Source organism: Pelmatolapia mariae, linkage group LG15 (assembly GCF_036321145.2).
Source record: "Pelmatolapia mariae isolate MD_Pm_ZW linkage group LG15, Pm_UMD_F_2, whole genome shotgun sequence".
NCBI classification, from domain to species: Eukaryota; Metazoa; Chordata; class Actinopteri; order Cichliformes; family Cichlidae; genus Pelmatolapia; species Pelmatolapia mariae.
In genome coordinates, this window is record NC_086240.1 from 6,321,172 (window position 1) to 6,340,706 (window position 19,535).

General features: G+C 42.5%; 1 protein-coding gene across 1 annotated transcript; it reads right to left on the reverse strand.

The window, feature by feature from the left end:
* Positions 1-4,236: 4,236 nt before the first annotated feature.
* On the reverse strand, positions 4,237-14,974 carry sel1l (SEL1L adaptor subunit of SYVN1 ubiquitin ligase). The gene is made up of 21 exons (XM_063495792.1): positions 14,434-14,974; positions 14,254-14,291; positions 13,801-13,990; positions 12,397-12,564; positions 11,573-11,678; positions 10,617-10,779; positions 10,443-10,496; positions 10,298-10,357; positions 10,124-10,205; positions 9,888-10,042; positions 9,498-9,554; positions 9,319-9,387; positions 8,900-8,977; positions 8,695-8,757; positions 8,363-8,450; positions 8,069-8,217; positions 7,740-7,905; positions 7,460-7,534; positions 6,467-6,639; positions 6,210-6,338; positions 4,237-6,059 (listed from the first exon to the last, which is right to left on the reverse strand). Exons 1-21 carry the CDS (start codon positions 14,519-14,521, stop codon positions 5,793-5,795), a joined length of 2,418 nt encoding a protein of 805 aa, XP_063351862.1. The 5' UTR covers positions 14,522-14,974; the 3' UTR covers positions 4,237-5,792.
* Positions 14,975-19,535: the final 4,561 nt, after the last annotated feature.

Genomic DNA, 19,535 nt, shown 5'->3' on the forward strand with positions numbered 1-19,535 from the left:
CTCTTAGATTATGAAGATGTGCCGTTCTCATAAAAGCACAAAAAGAGATAATAACTAAGCTGACTGCTCTTCTGTTGGTGCAACATTTGGTTAGTAATGCAGTTTAAAGTTTATTTCCATCTCATTTGTACTCAGTCTTTATCCATCACTGTAAGTGTTTTAGCTCTTCTCACGATTGCAGCTGCCTTCTGCTCAGCAGGACTAAGCGAGTATGCAAAATGAATGAATCAACGGTCAGAGCGAGTCTATTTTTGGTCGACGTTACACTGTATCATCAGCACAGCAGAGGAAGCAGCAAACAACAAATAACACCTACTGTCAGAGAATCCCCCAAGGCGGCGATGACTTTGATATCTGCGGCCTTCACAAATTCAACTAGACAAAAGGGTGGAAGGAGGGGTGGACAGAGGGAAGGTAGAGAGGGAAAGAAAGAGAAAAAGAGCGTTAGTTCAAACTCTTGAACAACACAAGATTTGAGGTCAGCAGGTGACACCTGGACAGACCTGAGGAGGGGACAGAGGGAGAAGGACTCATGTCTGAGCACTGGAACACAGGATGCTTGAAGCTCACTGGCCGGGTTTTCTCTGGAAACTCCTAAATAAGTAAAAAGAGAGAAGCCTGGCTGTCACATCGAGACCAGTTATGATTCCTTATGAGTCCTTATTTTCATGTAATGACTAAAGTTTGTCTTCAGGGACTGACAATTGTTTTCTTCTTCTTTTTTGAGCGTCTTCCTACATCGTAATAAACTGCTATAAATGTTTTAAACAGTTGCGTACTGTTCTTTGTGAATAGAGTTTAATACTGTATATGTTGATGCATTTGTGGGGGAAAAAGGAAGCTCATGTGCAAACTTACAGCAAAAATCTTTAAAAAAAACCAAAACTTTAAAATCTTCAAAAAATCTTTTTGCATTAGAACGTTTTAGATACATTATATTGCCATAAGTATTTGCTCATCCACGTTCGTGCGCATATGAACTTGCATGACATCCCATTCTTAATCCATAGGGTTTAATATGACGTCAGCCCACACTTTGACGCTATAACAGCTTCAGCTCTCATGGGAATGCTTTCCACAAGGTTTATGGGTGTTTATGGTAAATTTTGAGCATTCTTTTAGAAGTGCATTTGTAAGGTCAGACGAGAAAACCCGACTCACAGTCTCCACTCTAATTCATCAAAAAGGTGTACTATTAGGTTGAGGTCAGGACTCTGTGCAGGCCAGTCAAGTTCTTTCACACCAAACTCGCTCATCCATGTCTTTATGGACCTTGTTTTGTGCACTGATGAGCAGTCATGTTGGAACAGGAAGGGGTCAAACCCAAACTGTTCCCACAAAGTTGGGATGTGGAAGCATTAAGAGTTCCTTCCACTGGTGCTAAGGGGCCAAGCGCAACTCCTGAAAAACAACCCCACACCATAATCCCCCTCTACCAAACGTTACACTTGACACAATGCAGTCATACAAGGACTCCTGGCAACCGCCAAACCCAGATTGGTCCATTGGATTGCCAAAAGGAGAAGAGGGATTCGTCACCACTCTGGAATCCAGTGGTGGCATGCTTTGCATCTGGCATTGCTGATGTAAGGATTGGAAAAAGCTGCTCAGCCATAGAAACAAATTTCATGAAGCTCTCTACACATTGTTTTTTGAGCTAATCTGAAAGCCACGTGATGTTTGTAAGTCTGTAGCAATTGACTCTGCAGAAAGATGGCAACTATGTTCCTCAGCATCTGCTGACCGCAGTCTGTTATTTTATGCGGCCTACCACAATGGAAATGTTGTTTATTTCAACATCGTTAATGTGTGATTGCTAAATATACTGTCGCTAGCTAGCAATGGTCCGCCATGTCGGTACAGCATCACGCAGCATTATGGAGCGGTGACAAAGCTGATATCTCATCTTAGTTGAACAAAAACAAGAAACTGAATTTAGGGTACATGGATGAGGGTATGTAGACTGAGACTCTTTTCACCATTAAATGATCTTTATAAATGCATTGCTCAAAAAATTAAGGAAACACTTGATGATCATAGTATAACATGTAATATCACTTTGTCCAGTTAAGAAGCATAATCCATTGTGAATAATTTCACCTGCTCCATGTGACAGAGTGAATGTTATATTGCCTGCAAGATCATCAAGCATGAGGGGTTTGGCAGTGGGTCAATTATAGTCTGGGGAGGCATGGCCTTAGACAGGCCTCTCTACGTGAGAGCAAACAACACCCTGACTGCTTTAAGGAACCAAGGTGATTACCTGTGGACCTTATGTGCATGCACTGGGCCCTGGGTTCCTCCTGGTGCGGGACTATGCCTGGTCTCATTCGACATTTTCATGTAGGCAGTTCCTGGGTGACAAAGGCATTAATACCACTGTCTGTACCTCATGTTTCCGAGACTGAAGCTAACTGAGAACCTATGAGACATCAGTGCTTCCTGCCAAATAGCACCGCCGACTGTCCAGTTGCTCAGTGATGCCCAGCTGACGACCATCAAGCCTCTCATCAGGAGCATACCTAGATGTTGTTGGGAGTTCATAAAGGCACACTACTAAACCACATTATGATGCTAGATGGATCAGCCTGACTTCAGTTTTGAACTTTTATTTTTGGTTCGATTTTGAATCCAGCCCTCAAAGGATCGATGCTTGAGGTTTCCAATGGCTGTTGGTAATAGCATTTTGTATTCAACAAGTTACACAATCTATGTCAATAAAGATTTTATACCTTTATCATGAAGTTTAATTCATTACAATCACTGTGTGTGACAAATGCTCCCTTAATTTTTTGGGAGCATTGGTATTGTGGTACTTTAATACATTTTACAGCATAGCAAGTCTGAAAAACAAAAAAAACAGGATAATAGAAACTAAATAACTGACAGTAAGATCAGGCAAAGCTTATATTGTATGATGTGATCACTGTTTTTGTCCTTGTCACATGATCTGTAAATAGTGTCTCTGTATGTTTTTACTAACTTGTGTGTAACACCAACCTGCCAGAGGGTCTGCAGATGGAAATTAGCCCAAGGCTATAATCTGGCATATTTACATTTGTTAAAATGTTCATTAATATGTATTGTCCCTCTTTCGAAATAAAATAAATAAAAATATTTAATCCAGCAGAGCACAGTGTTTGTGCATTAAGATTCTGTTGTAGATTACAGTAGGCAAACTTGAACATAACTTTCACTGCTACAGTGGAAACCTCATCTTCAGTACCTTGTTGGACTGCATTTTTATTGATCGATCATTGTTTCACTGTCTTTGATGCATTAGCTGTGCTTGCTGTGCACAAGTTCAGGATGCCTGCTGGGCCATGTGGTTAGTCTGGTGTGACACGATGATAACCTACTTTTAAGAGAAAGGTTAACAATTGCTATATATTAATGTTTTTTGTCTTTTTAATAAGCCTGTTAACCAAGTCTTTTTGCTGTTTAAAAGACGACCAAAATTTAAACTTTGCGTCTAAAGACAACAAAATAAACCCTCAGTGATAAACATTGGTGAAACAGTACCTTATTGAGGGCCTCCTTGCTGTAGTGCCGAATCCCCTCTTCATACTCCGACCACCAGTCATTTCCTTTAAAGGGATCATTAACTGAAACTTTTCAAACCACTTTATAAGCCACTGTTAAAGCTCATCTTTAATCAGCTAAATAAGCCCTAGTTCAAAGGTTTTTTGTCTTGACTTTGTCCTTGGTGTACATCTATAAAAACAGATGGTTGATATAAACCGCAAACAATCCATTAAAAAAATAAATAATAAAAGGGAGGGCCCCGTTTCAGAGGCTGTTGTTACAATAAATATAGGCACAGCCTCACATGGGAGCTGCCCTCCTGCTTGTTCTAGCACTTACCTTTGACAGAGCAGGACGCGAGTACACACGTTGCCACAGCGATCCAAAGCCACCCCATAGTATCGCGTATGGACCAGTCAATGGGTCACCCCTACACACTGCACAATGCGATGCTCAGTTTTCACAGCATTGTCACTTTGTCTCAGCCTCAATGGCTGAGCGACAACCTACAGGTCCAATGAGAAGCGGCCGCTCTCGCTGCTGATCAATGTCAGCAACATTGCAGTGTTATGCCAGACATTTAAAGCCAAGCAGGGCACGAGCCATCTATCCGAACTACAAATGATCATCGATCCAAGCATTTCGGCAATCAAACATTCAGAACATCTTTGAAATATCCATATATCGTTTATTAATTTATTTATAAACGCATTTTAATGGTTAAAAAAAAAAAGAAGAAGAAAGAAAAGAAAAGAAAAATTCTTGTCTGTAACTTTGCCCAGTGTTTTATTTCAGACCAATTGTGAGTTATGTGGGTGCGGATGTGTGAAAGCAGGAAACAGTTTGGACTTATTTCTTATCATCCTGCAAACAACACTTCGCTCTCCTTCTGGGGTTCAATCATGCATATCTATTGGCAGTTAAACACTAACTTTAGTACATTTTGTGGAAGTGAACAAATGAGAAAAAAAAAAAAAAACAAATGACGTGAAAAAACAAAACGAAATTTCATATCTTGGTTCCAGAAATGCTGCATGGTCTAACCGCGGCTTCGTTTGATTTTCAATGCAGCCTCGGATTCATGTCCGTCTGATCTCAGAAATGTAGGCAGATTTCCAACTTGGACGTTTGGTGAGGGGGTGGAAATTGTCACGACAGCTGAAGTTTTAGAACAAAACAAAAGAAAAAAAAGAAAAGAAATGTGATCCACTTCCTCTACTGTAGAAACAATGCAAAGTTTCAGTTGTTGCTATCTTTAAGGCTGCTCCAGATAACAGTTGGCATTAAAAAAAATAATGATTAAAAAAAAATAAAAAAATACTAAGCTGCCTTTCAAAACCAGCAACAACAATTTAATCAAAGAACAGTGTTGGAAAAAAAATGTACACATATTGTAGTGTACAACTTCCAAAAAAGTTTAAATTCCTCTCGCTTGCTCTTTTTAAATGAACTTTGATGTTTCTGTATACATTTTAATCCCCGTGTGCATCAGCAAACATCACCTACTTTACAGCCCAGCTTTTCTGTCAGTGAGAACTTCCCAAACTCTTGTTCTTGTACTGATGACTCAGCATAGTTTTAGTATATTTAGCGCTTATTGATCTGACAACATGTCACCCAAAATAACTAATGAATGCAAAACTGCAAAGCATAAAGGAATGCAAAATTTGTTCACTCATCAGTTAGCTCCAAAAAAAAGGAAAAAAAAGGCTAAACTCAATGTCTGCAAAGAGATCAGAGAAGACATGCACAGAATCAGGACTTTCTTTTACCAAGTAGACCAGCGCTAGAAATGAAAATGATGTTACTTCACATTTTCCACCCAGACTTCTTTTAAATACTGAACAAAATTGGGAATGAAGCTGTCTAACGAGTGTAATTTTCTCAGTTGAGTTCGTAATGCTTTTGATCTGGAAACCACAAGACTAATTCCATGTTGAGGACACGGGGGGGAACTTCTGGCAGTATCCTGAGTCAAAAAGTACCAAGTCCAAACACTCTCTCTACTGCAGCGTTGTCTATTAACACCCACGATGTGTCGGTTTCAGCAGAAGACCAGCATATTTTAAAGGAAGAAAGAGGTGAGACTGAACAGTTCAGCAGCCATCATCAAGCCTTTTAAAAAAAGAAGGAAAAAAAAAAAAACACATGGAGGGGAACAGGCAGAGTGGGAGAGGTGCTCAAAGTAGCAGGTATTCAGCTACTGGTGCTCCATGCAGTGAGCCTCTTGTCCATCTTTCACCACCCTCACTCCGTCTGGCTCCCTCTCAGTGCTGCTCCTCCTCTTCCTGGGCCGGGCCCTGCTCTGGTGTTTCTTCCTGAGCCTGGGGCTCGGCCTGGGCCTGTGGCTGTTCCTGAGGCGGTCTGGGAGGAGGCGCTGGGGCAGGTGGGCGAGGTGGCACTATGATCTGGTGTTGGCGCTGTCGGTAGGCGATGACTGTGCCTAGCAGTAGGGCGATGACCGTCATGAGGTAGAGATCCCACTCTGGGCCCAGCAGCTGGTCCAGGTCCACCTGAGAAATCAGCTCCTTCAACTGCGAGAAGCCGGAGCCAACATGGAGGAAAAAGAAACATAATTTTTCTTTCTAATGAAGAATCTCTGAAACTATCTGAAGTACAAGACTGTGTTACTCAAAACCATACGTTTAGCATGACAGCTTGAGAATTCAGGAGGAAATACTCACATTAAGATCCTGCAGGTACTGCAGAGCGTAAATCAGGCCCAGTTTGCACAGAGCTAGAAAAACTGGAACCTGGGCGTCAGGACTGGCCTCAGCAGCCATGTCATAAAACCGTTTGGCTAGGTGGATGTCCTGCAGCAAAAAAAACATGGAAAAATTCAGAATTAGAAATCAAATTAACAACCACACTGACTTTGCTAAATGACAAAGCGCGAATTTGTGACATGTAGAGAGCCAGGTGATGTTTAGTGAGTGCTCACCTGTTTGATACCCAGGCCTTTCTCATGCATGTAACCCAAGTTAAACATGGCTTGTGCGCTGTGCTGCTGCTCAGATGCCAACCTATAGTGAATGACAGCCGTCTCGTAGTCCACATCCGTTCCGTAGCCATAGAAATGATAGTCTCCCAGTTTTATCCTTGCCACGGTGTAACCTTACAAGGACAATTACATGTGTAAGATTTGGTTTTATATGCAAACAGTCACAGCTAGAAATCTTCTGTGAACCAGCTTAGTGTTCACCACTCAGTATCTCACACTGATACACAAAGACAGGCTGAGGTCTATTATCATAAATTATGATGCATGTGACCCCAGAGAGAATCAGTGCACCCTCAGCAGCTATGGCTGCTCAGGCATTAGCCTGTTCCACTGACTTAGATAATATATAGCTATGAAGGATGCATGAGACACACTGGAGCTGTGATGCTCACTGTTGCCATGGCTTTTGTTGTTAAGGTTGTTGGCTGTGACACACTTGTAGATAATAAGTGCAACACAAACTATGTGCAGTGGTGTGTGTGTGCTGTAAATTGAGCTGGTTGTGCTGGCTGAGTATTGTAGTGAAATGTCTCCATTTCTGAAGGGATGTGGAGTTTTGGTAGCACGTTGGTTACACCTGATAAAACCACAGTGGGGTCAAATTCTGTACAGCGCAATGAGACTTTCTTTGGTAACAGAACTGTGCTCAGCTAGCAGGAGTTAGACATCCACAGCAGCACAAATTCAACCACAAAAGGAGCCAAAGTTTGACTAATAACTGTTTCGCACAGCCAAGCAGAGCAGCTGCAGCTGTGCTCACAGCCAGTGTCTACACAGCATCACAGTTCCATCAAGTGAAATGTGTAATAAGCAATATGTTCCCAAGCTGAACATCATGACGCATTTCCCTAAACTTGCAGTGCACTTTGACTCTACTGCTCCGGCGCACACACTATTCAAACTGACGAGGAGACGGAGCTTGTTTAAACTCACCTTGCGCTGCAGCTCTTGTCCAGTGGAGCAATGCACGAGGGTAGGTCTCATTCTCACTGAAGATCCTTGCCCCTTCTGTGTGGCATAATTCACACAAACACATGAAAAATAAAAACATTTAAAATGAGACCTGAATCTCTCTCCAACAAAGGTAAAGAGCGTAGCAGGATCATGACACTAGCATTTAAACATGGCTATAATATTGCAAGTGGTGCACATAAATTAACTGCTAAAAGCATGCACTACCATGGTTAAATACTAATGTCTTGGTTTTTCTTACTCTGATCCAGAATGAAGGCCACGTTGCTCTGAGCCACCTCGTAGCCCTGCTCAGCCAGCAGCAGATACTGAACCAGCGCAGCGTCCATGTCACCCTCCTTAAAGCTGCCGTAGGCCGTCATCAGGCGCTCTGACCAGCGACCACGCTCGCACACATTTTTGAAAAGCTGCAAACAGGACACAGAAACACAGTGTGGTACACATCTCCAATTTGTATTGAAAGTGCAGATAAAAGCCACTGCTGTTAATCGATAAATGTTTGAGGAGACACCAAATTGGAAAGACAATCTCTTAACAGTGAAAGAAGCAGCAGATTTAGGGTGGACTAACCTCTACAGCAGTGTGGCAGGAACGCATCACACCAGTACCAGTAGCATGCATCTGGGCCAAGTTGTAGAAGGCTAGGATGTGCCCAGCCTGTGAGGCCAGGTTGAAGAATTTAAGAGCCTGCTTGTAGTCACGCTTCACGCCAATGCCATCTGGGGAACAAGAGTAAGAAGAACAAAAATGTTATTATGTGAAGAAGAGAGAAAACTGAGGACTCCTAAACAGACAGCGGGCGAGAGGAAAACTATGAAAGAACGCAGTGAGACACTGAAGGACACACTGAGCTGTAAAACTCACTGTAATACATGGTGCCCAGCTGGAGTTGTCCATCCACCCAGCCCTGCTCTGCTGCCTTCTGGAAGTATTTGAGGGCCAGCTCGTAGTTCTGGAGACAAATACACAACTTTTCAATAGCTGCTTCAGCAGGAGAGACAATCTGACAGCTTGCCATCAAAATAAAAGCCTGTTATATAAAACTGTTTTTCTTTATTGTTTATATAAAACTTATTATTATTACTTATTATTTCAACTCCAAGTGCCTAAAAGTGAAGGTGAGATCTTATCTATATGTACAGATCCTATCAAAAGATATGAGACATGCTTAAAAAAAATAAAATAAAATATCTTACCACTGGCACACCTCTACCATAAAGATAGGCCATCCCCAACCCACTCTGTCCCACCGGATTACCCTGGAAAAAAAAGTAAATGAATATGTAAAAACGATTACTGCATGTTAATATTTAAAGAAAGGGTAACAGAATTCAGCTGTGAGTGAGTGAGCAAGCTCAAAGTGAATAAATTACCCAGTTTAGTCTACAGCGTTATCCTTACCAGGTCAGAAGCCTTCTTGAAGTATTGCAAGGCTGTCTCATTATTCTGAGGGAGAAACTCACTGCCTTCTGAATACATCTGAGGAACGGAGAGTCACAGACATAAAAACTAAATTTTATACCTTAAACACAAATACACTGCTCTCTGTGAAAACATCAATGCCAAGCTGGTTTTATTCTAAACTGTCTCTATAACCAAACTGTCTCTTAAGTCAACACAACACAGTGTTAAATAGAAGGAAAAGATGTCATTAAAAGCAAAAAATAAAAAAAAACTGCTCTTATAAGAAATGAAATTAACAAGGTGATGAATGGAAAATTTTATAAAAAGAAAGAAAAGAAAGAAATGTCTGTTTAAAAAAAATAATTTAAAAAAAAGGTGACATAACAGTGAAGTGAGTGAGCCTCCATCTCACCCACCTTTCCAAGAAAAGCCATAGCATGTGTGTTGCCTGCATTGGCTGCCTGGTTGAAGTAGTCATACGCCCTCTGTTGGACAGAAAGCAGCATAAATGCATTTGACAGAGAAAAATCACAACTCACAAAATAAGCAAAACAAATAAATAAAATACAGTGAGCGACATCTATGACAAAGTTACCTGGTGATTCTGTTCTACTCCACGTCCTCCATGTAAGTGCAGCTGACCCAGGCCCACCTAAGTAAAACATTCAATTAGTAATCAAATAAAAACTACAACAAGGCTTCAGACTGATACTACCCAGCAATGACACATTATGTAGCCCTTTCACATTTAGACATTACATAACATGCATGCATAATCCAAGTCTGACCCAGATTTCAGTTCTTATACAATAAAGTAAATTAGTGGCATCCATTCAACCTACTTCCTATTCCTGACCATAAGTAAAAGCAAAAATGCCAAATAAATAAAGAAATAATAATGAAAAAAATGTGTGGACATGCGACTATATCGTGTAGTTTTTGTTAATTCCCCACAGTCAGCAGCTTTCACAAAAAGGCAGTTTACCTGAGCTTGGACGTCCCCTTTCTCCGCTAGAAACTGGTAGTATTGGATGAGGTCTTCCTCCAACATCCCGCTGGTAGATCCCGGGTTCTCCACCTCATCGAGCAGTCTGATCCTCTGCACCGCCGAGCCCCCCGTCAGGGAAACATCGCTGGCCACTAAAGTTGGCAGAGGAAAGAGTGTTATTAGCCCAGCAAGAACTATTACTGCACTAGAATATAGTAACGCAAAACACTTACCCTGATTTGCTACAAGCCTATAATGCGTTAGTGCTGACTCACAGCTTTGGGGAACACCCACCCCTCCCCAGTATCTGTAGCCCTAATAAAACAACATAAGGAAGTGTCATTTTTATTAAAGTATACAAATAGCATGACTGTAGCATTTCTTCACTGACAGAAAAATCAGCTTACCAGAATCATATGAGCGACCAGGTTTCCACCCAGTGCACCAAAGGTGTAGTAAACCAAGGCCTGAAAAACAGAGAACATGGCAGAACATAAGTAACTACTGACAAACCCATATACTGTAAGACAAATCTACTGAGTATAGATGTACCTTAGCTTGACTTGAGTTAACTCCGAGCCCTGCTGCATACAGAAATCCAAGAGCCTGAAGAAAAGTAAACAGAGCAGAGTGTCACAGAGTTGCTCCTCTCAGCACAAATAACCTGCAAACAGGCTTCTAACACTTTTCTCAAGAGACGTGTATAATTATGAGCGAGATCATTACCATCTGAGCTTTAGGTGAGCCCTCCATGGCAAGCTTCTCAAACATTTCTCTGGCCTTGGTAATATTTTGGTTCATGTAATCTCCAAACAGCATGGCATATGCCACCTTCTCCATGGCTTTCTGGTGGCCTTTTTCTGCCACTTTTAGCAGCTTTTCATATAATCTGAGAAAAATAAGCAGAGTAGGCACAGGCGTAGTTGAATCCACGTTCACATAAAAATAATGTGTACATGACAAACAGTAGTATGACAGCTAAAGCAAATAAAGATGTGCAAATGGAAGGCACGCAAGCGCTGGTAATAAAGCACACAGGAAATGGACATTGAACCCAATCGACATGTAAAATAACATCAAATATTGTCTGTGAAACAAAAAGATCTTGTTTGAGGGTAAAGTGTCTTAGAGATCCATGACCAGAAGGCAGTAGTGGGTATATGCATTTTTAACTTGAAATTGGTAAAAAATGACATTTTTTCAAAAAAATGACATTTTTTACCAATTTTATGTAACCTTGCCAAAATCTTCAATTTGAATAGAGCAGGGGTGTCGAACTCCAGGCTTCGAGGACCGGTTCCTGCAGGTTTTAGATATCACCCTGGGTCAACACACCTGAATCAAATGATTAGTTCATTACCAGGCCTCTGGAGAACTTCAAGACATGTTGAGGAGGTCATTTGGTATTTAAATCAGCTGTGTTGTATCAAGGACACATCTAAAACCTGCAGGACACTGGCCTTCGAGGGATGGAGTTCGACGCCTGTGGAATAGAGCATCTTTACTTTTGTTCCTTTTTAGATTTTTATCTTATTACAGAGTGTGGGCAAAAACTGGAAAGCTTCTGTTTCTGCTACATCTAAAAAGGATGTCAAATCCACATGCTTTCTACAAACTCTTCTTCAAGAGTCAAAATTAGGCTGACAACAACCAGACAAATAAACTAAAAGTAAGCCACTCACTCTTTTTTCTGAGTCTTCCTGGTGGTGGAGTTTAGCATGCGGAGGACAGTCTGATACTGCTTCTCTGCTTCCTCAGCCTGAAGCCTCTGCTGTGCCTGCTCCTCCGCTGAGGGAAAGAGAGGAGAAGCCAATCAGATTGTTTAGAGGAAATAAAGGTTTTCAAAAGGTTGGTAGCAGTAGCAGTTATGCAAACAAAGTCATAATAATATCTTCAGGCTGGTTTCAGTAGTCGTTTACTTCTACCAAAACTGTTACTAAGAAGAACAAACAATGATCAGTGACAGTTTAACACAAGTATTCATGTGTTAGGGGAAAAACATTTAACGTCACAGTGACCTTTAATGCTGCACATTGTGTACATGTGCCAAGTTTTTGGCTAATAACAAATTATGCATTTTTGCGACAGACTACTAGTAAAAAAATGTGCTCTTTACTGAGTTGTGTCTTATGTGTAGACAAACTGGTTCATCTGGTGGCCTAAACAACCAAATAGGAAGAAAAACAAACAAACAACGTTTCTCTGAAAATGGTCAGGTACAAGAGCTGGACTGAAAATGAGTGAAAAACCAGCCGAGTCCAAAGAAAACATTTGAAAGCCCTTCAGAAAGCCTGAAAAACTATTTCTCAAGAGCACTTTAAATATTAAAAGCAGGTCTGGCTCCTTGGAAGCAAAACATAATGAAATGAGGGCTGGCTCAGGACCTGTACTGTACAATGCAATATATTTAATACCAAAGCGCCCTAATGTGACTCCATTTTGGCTTTAAAATGAATCACAATATTTCATTTGTGAAGGTTTTAGAGTTTTTGAGTTTGAAACTCACTCTCACAGAAACCCCACTTCTTATCCTGGTCATAGTCGTACGTCGTGGCACACCATAGCCGTCCATCCCCCCGCCCGTCAGTGGTACACTCCATGTACTCTGTCTCTTGGAAGAGGAAGGGGAATATGCAGGGCTCTCCATGGGCTGTACCTCCATTCACCACAGGAACTATATTTTAACAAAACAAAAAACACACATATAAAATTTACTTGATTGAAAACAAACAAACTCTGGCTGTTTTCCTTTAAAATACTGGTGGACCTGAGGTCTAAGTGAAAATATATTTTTTTCTTTATGTTCTCAAATCTTTTGGTTTTTGCTGCACCATCAACTTTGGTGTGGAAAAATAACAAAGAGAGAGAGGAATCGAAACAATTACCATAGAGTTCTCGCAACTTTACACACGCAATTACGTTAATCTGAATACATCTCCTTCACACAAGTTCAGTAATACAACTGTGCAATGAGCTAGCAGGGTAATTACAAACAATCCCCAAGTGAAATGATGTAACTGCACTGCAAGAGGAGCCACAGGTGCGAGAAGCTGTTCAGCGTCTCACGGGGGTTTAACCGTTTATCAAATGTGGCTCTACCCTGAAACCACACGCAGCTTAGCTCAGAGTCAGGCAAAGTGAAAACAGGTTAACATGTTAAACACTAAACAAAGCTTACAAAGTAAAATAATAAGAAAGAGCTTGTTTTCAATGCTGAGATCATGAGACGTGTGATAACACCACTACGAGGCACTACTACAAAAAGAAAGATTTATAGGTTCAGACTAGACATCGTTAAAATATATCACTAAGCTTTTCCTTCCATGTAGCATGCTAACATCTTAGGCTCTTTATTTTAAGAACACATAGGGAACTATCTTCTTACAAAACATTTAACACTTTAAAGCAATCAACAATAAAATTTGAAGCTCCAAGTCCCAAGCTGAAATCCCACTTCTTTACACTGTTACAATCAGATACCAAATAGCTCAATGACCCATTAAAGTAGCTACATTCAGCTGTCATGACCATTTTTGGGCCATCCTGAGGGCTCTTAACATGCAACCACTTTTAAACACTGATAACATTTTCTAGTGTAAAAAGTGGGGATTAGAATATCAAAGCCATCACTGCTATAGCAGGAAAGGGAAAAAAACCCCCACTGTACTCACAAGCCATTTTGTCATAAATAACAAAGTATACCATAGCTTCTTTCTAAGCCATGGGCAGAAAAAGCAGCCCCTGTGCATGTGACCTGAAATAGAGACGCTAAAAACTAATTTTCTAATAATTAATACAGTAAAAACATCAGGAAGTATTTAACAACTTTGACATCTCAAACGTTAATCAACTTATTGTGATTGTTTTTCAAGCCTTTGCTGTGCGGATTTTTTAAAATCTTACACCTTACCCTCTTTAGGTTTTTCCTCAACAGGAGGAGGCGGGTCAGGTAGGTCCTCCTTCTCCTCTCCTTCTAGACCCTCCGAAGGGGGCTGTGTTTCCTCTTCAGGATGGGAGTGATCAGTGGTCATAGAAGTACCTGCCACAATTTCTGGTGATAATCGAACATCTTCCTCTTCAGAGTCTGGGTCATGGTAGGACTGGAGAAATCAGCAGGAGGTTATTACAAAGGATTACTTAAAGGAGGGAACGTACACTGTATATAAAAACAATGCCTTTGCATGAGGCTCATTTGCAAACTTAGCAGTGTGTTCAATTTCTTTTTAAGCTGAATGACTTCTTACTTTAACTTTTCTCGGCAACACGTGTACAAAATCATGTGTTACATACAACTCCCAAGAGACCAGCTTGCAAATGAGTCTATGATCAGCATTAACCATGCACCAAAGAGCTCATGACACACCTTTAACTCTGGTGCTTCGTCCGGGTGTTGCTCCTCATCTAAAAAGCATTAATGTTGCAGCAGTGAGAGATGTGTTGTTTTGATTCAGTCAAAGAAATGTAATAGACGAAAACAGGTGCTGTGACACTTTAAGACACGCGTGTAGTGAGTGTTACAACACCACTGACATTTCATACTCACCAGCTGTTACTCCTTTGATGAACACTATGAAGAGAATACCCCAAAAACAAAGTCTCCTTGCTGTTTTCAAACACTTCTTATAGCCCATTGTTGTTATTGAACAAGCTAACAATCTGCTAGCTGTGACTACTGCTATTTCTATTACTAAACATCCAGTCGCAGTCTCGGGTCACACTACGAGAAGTAGCATAAGTAAACTCCCTGTCACACACTAGTCTGAGCCGTATTCCCTCTAGATGCCAGCTTGTTAATTTTAGCTACTGTAGCTGTTTAACAAGCTAATAGATCCCAATGTGAAGCTAAGCTAGCAGAGTAGCACCTGCTGAAATGACGTAAATCTAACAAGCTAGTTTTACATAGCCGCAGCAAAGGCTAGCAAGACGGCGTTAATAATATATGCTCGCTATTCAACTGCTCGGCCCAAAAACTGGATGACGAGTACCTCTTGACACTTCAAAATATCCACGTTTAGGGACGAAAGGCAGCAGCTTTACCCTTTGATATACACCACCCAAATACTACTTAACGTTGAGCTCACACTACTGATCGCCACTTCCTTTTCTTATGATTCGACCAATCACATTGCGCCTAGATTGACAGTAGCCAATGAATAGGGGCCAAAGATATGTCAGCGAATCGGATGCGTACACAGTTATGTTTCCAGTTTAGGGGCTTGTCCACGACACCAAAACACTTTAAGGAGATAATAATAATCTGGGAGGTAGAGGGTGTTGTTTGGACACCCTCTACCTCTATTAGTTCAGTTGCAGCCATAAAAATATGCATTTTGATGCGCTGAAGGTGAATATGTGCAAGCCCGAATGTAACTACAATAAAAAGGGAAAACCCGGACAGTATGGCATTGAATGTTTTCAGCTCCTGGGTAATCCCATGTTTACTATTTAAACACATTATCCATCTTGAAGGGGAAAATAATAATGAAGAAACTGCTCTCGGGGAAAGAAGAAGGAAGAAGAAGAAAATCAGGGACAGTTAATATTACTATAGGTCATGCTATGTCAATAAAACATTTTTTTTAATCTCTAACTATAGTTATTCCTTATACTTCAGGCTCTGCCTTGCTCGAGTACCTTGTGCAGAGTGTCAGTACTGATTCCTGTTACTTTTACTACTCTGGGCAACTTTAAAAATTGTGGTTAAAGCAGTAACCACTGGTTTTACTAAACCATTACAGTCCATTTGCTTGGTCTATGCCATTAGATACCTAAAGCCATTTTCTGGCTTTTGTTTGTATTCAACATGATGTGCTTTCTATGATATGATAATATCAAGTCTTTTATTAATGTATTACTTGTTTCTTCTTAGTTATGTCAATGGTTTTTTGTTTTTTTTTAATCTGATCAGTCCTATGTTTGTGCTGCTCGTTACTCCATTTTAATAATTGTGCAATTTTTGCAACGTGCATCATAAATACTGTTTGATTACTTTAGCGGGTTTCTCTCTGTAAAGCCTTGGGTCAGTATTTGTGCTTTAATATTTAGTTCATAGTGTAGTGGTTCAAACTCTTATCACATATCAACTGCCATTATGCAAGTTTAAAAAAAAACAAAACCCATCCTTCTTCAAAGTGATGCTGAAAAACTTGTTTATGCGTTCATTACCTCTAGGCTGGATTGTAATTCATTACAAGAGTTCTGACAAGGATTAGAAAGAGAGAACACATTTCTCCCAAACTGACTTTTTTTCATTGGCTCCCTGTTAAATCCAGAATTGAATTAAAAACTTGTCTCCTACATACAAAGTCTTGAATAACCTGGCTCCATCTTATCTTAAAGATCTCATAGTACCGTATTACCGTCTGTGCTTAAAAACTGGTGGCTTACCTCTGGTTCTGTTTGAAAGTAGAATGGCAGGGAGAGCCTTCAGCTTTCAGACTCCTCTATTTTGGAACCAGCTCCCAGTTTAGATATTCAGGAAACAGACACCCTCTCTAGTTTCTCATACATCAGGGTACTTTTTGTTGATTACAGCTCCGCTTTCAATACTGTCATCCCTCACAAACTCACTCACAAGCTGGCAACACTCGGCCTGCACCCCACCCTATGTGACTGGCTACAGGATTTTTTGACTGGCAGGCCTCAGTCTGTCAGGATCAGCAAGCAACAGGACTTCAGCCAGCATTATTACAAACACTAGCGTCCAACAAGGTTGCGTCCTCAGCCCCATCCTCTACACCCTGTACACCCACGACTGTGTCGCCTCCAACAAAGACAACATCATTTTGAAGTTCGTGGACGACACTGCATTGATCGGTTGCATCACTGGAGGGGACGAAGCGGCTTATAGGAGAGAGGAGGCTGGTCTGGTTTCATGGTGTGAGGACAACAACCTCACCCTCAACACTGACAAGACAAAGGAGATGATAGTGGACACGAGGAAGAAGAGGAGGCCTCACCCACCGCTGTCTATCCGGGGCCTTGAAGTGGAGAGGGTGAGCAGCTTTAGGTACCTGGGCGTCTACACCTCTGAGGACCTCACCTGGACACTGAACACCACACAGCTGGTCAAGAAGGCTCAGCAGAGGCTGTATTTCCTGAGGAGGCTGAGGAAATTTGGTATGTCGGCCAAGATCCTCAGCAGGTTCTACATCTGCATTGTGGTGAGCACCCTGACCAGCTGCATCACTGCATGGTACGGCAGCACTACTGCTATGGACCGCAAACGCCTGCAGAGAGTGATAACAACCACGGAGAAGATCATCAGAACTCCGCTGCCCTCTCTGCAGAGCATCTACCATCGCAGAGTCCAGAGGAGAGCTGCCTCCATCCTCAGAGACCCCACACACACCCAACACCGACTGTTCACACTTCTGCCCTCGAGACGAAGGTTTAGAAGTGTGTAATCCAGAACATCCAGACTCACTAACTCCTTCTTCCCCACTGCCATCAGACTCTTGAACAGCTGACCCATTTTGAACAGTAATAATAATTTTTTTGCACGTCTGGTCATCTTACATATTAAGCCAGCATATTAAGCTATAGCTCTTTTGCACACATCTGTTTCAAATCTCCATATTTTGTCTCCTTTTCTGTCTTCAGCTATTTATTTGTATATATGTTCTTTTTTTTTTTTTTTTTTTTTTTTTAACCTGTCCCGTTTGGTTCTTTTGCCATCAGAATTATTGTCTAAAGGCGAAGAAAGATGCCCAACGGATTTACTTTACCAAATGGACCATCCCAGCCTTGCCGTAATGGTCCATTTGATTCAACTTTTTATTGTTTATTTTATTTTCACTTGCTGAATACGGGACAGACTTGACTGGAGGAGAGAATGTGGAGAAAGAAAGAGGGAAAGAAAAAAACCTGAGAAGAGGGACGGGGAAAAAGGGCAAAAAACAAAAACCAACAGAATAAGCAGACAAAAAATACATATATCGATCACCTGGATCACCTGTTGAGAAAGAAAAAAGAAAACAAGCAGAAGAAAACGAGAGTAATAAACAAGATCACAATGATATATGAGAATATGACAGTAAATACTAAATATTAAACATTATTGTGCAGCACGTGAGATCGACAGCGCACAGTGTGCTTTGAGGTAGGAGCCAAAAAGGGTGTAATTTGTGTGTGTGATCACCCGTGTGTACACCTGTGAGCATGAACGCGCTTGTTTTTAAAAGGTTCCTTCATGTAATGATCTGCTAGAGGGTGTGGGGGGCCACTGCCCCGACCTCCAGGGCATGAAGCAGGTATGGAGGAGATCAAGACTCCAGACATCCAGAGGCCCCCAGAACACAAGAGACCAAGGAAGACCAACAGAGGGGCAGCCGCGCCACTATCCCAGAAAGAGCTGAGGAGAGTCCCAGATGAGGGGTCACTCAGCAGCCGCGGAGCAGAAGCCAGGGGGGGTTGCAGTGACGTGCCCATGAGCTCCGCCGGCAGCCAGCTGTGCCTGAGTGGCCGAGCCCCGGGCCGTGAGGCCGAGGGCACCCCATCCCCAAAGTGGCCCGAGCGAGCCCCAGGCTCCAGGCCCCAATAAGCAGCCGCCAAGGAGTGAGCCGGTGGGTACCTGGGCGCCCACCCCCGGAGACAGAGAACCACCAACGCACCGATGTCTGAGGGCGTCCGCCACCGGCAGGGGAAGTGGTGGGGGGAGATGGGCCTCCAAACCTTGGAGGGCCTGAGATGTCCTCAGAGAGGTGGCGTCTGATACCCAACCTGACATATAGACACAGACAAACAGGCACACACAGATACAAACATCTATTCCCACCCTCATGCTCTCATATACAATTGCTCAACACTCACCCAACGTGGAGACAGACATAGAGAGACGCTGTACACACAATCACACTCCCCAAGCGTACTCTAAGCCCCGAGTCTAGGTACCCTTGCCCCTGGAGGGGGAAACTGCACCCAGACTCAGGTGGTGTAACCCTTTTCCCTGCGGTGGGGAGAAGCAGACCGCCCCGACTCCGCAGCAGCAGGGAGGCCCCATACACCAGACCCCAGTCGGACGGCCAACTCCTCCTCCTAGCCCCCCTGCTCCAGCAGGCCGCAGAGAACGGGGGTGTAGGAAGACTCCAAACCTCCCTCCACCCGCTCATATGTACTGTTGATGTATGTGTGTTCTAAGGTGCATTTAAAACCCAGGAGGGCATGGAGCCACCTGCCAGAGCAGCAGGTAAGCATATAGCCCCTCCTGCTAGCCCTCAATGTCTACATGTATTTAAAATTGAGAGGTGGGCAACGACGCCAGGGGTGAGGTGTACACCCTGATGGTAGTTTGGAATCCGTGTAGCGTGCCCACCTCCAAGATCCCATATGTATGTGTAATGAGAGTGTGAGTAATGTGAATGTCTAAGTTGTGGGATAAAATTGAGGCAGAGGCAGCCAGAAGGGGACAGAGGGGGGGGATGTCTCCTCTGCACCCTGGTGACACACCCCTACCCCAAGGCCCTGCATGTGTGGGTGATTGTGGTGGAGCGGGAAGAGGGAGGCCGCTGGAGATGGGGAGGGAAGGAAGGGAGGGGCAAGTGACCCCTCCCTGGGGCCAGCTCCCCCGCTGACCCCAGTAGGCACCCCCATGCTGTGCAACCCGCCAGGGAAAGGGGGCCCAGGCCCATCCGGACCGGGGCCCAG

Excerpts from the sequence above, each read along its gene's own strand:
- sel1l (XM_063495792.1), bottom strand. The coding sequence starts at position 14,521 with ATGGGCTATAAGAAGTGTTTGAAAACAGCAAGGAGACTTTGTTTTTGG. Across the intron at positions 12,565-13,800 it reads TGAGGAAAAACCTAAAGAGG|TTCCTGTGGTGAATGGAGGT; the intron begins GTAAGGTGTAAG and ends GTTAAAATATAG. Across the intron at positions 8,451-8,694 it reads ATGGTAGAGGTGTGCCAGTG|AACTACGAGCTGGCCCTCAA; the intron begins GTAAGATATTTT and ends ATTTGTCTCCAG.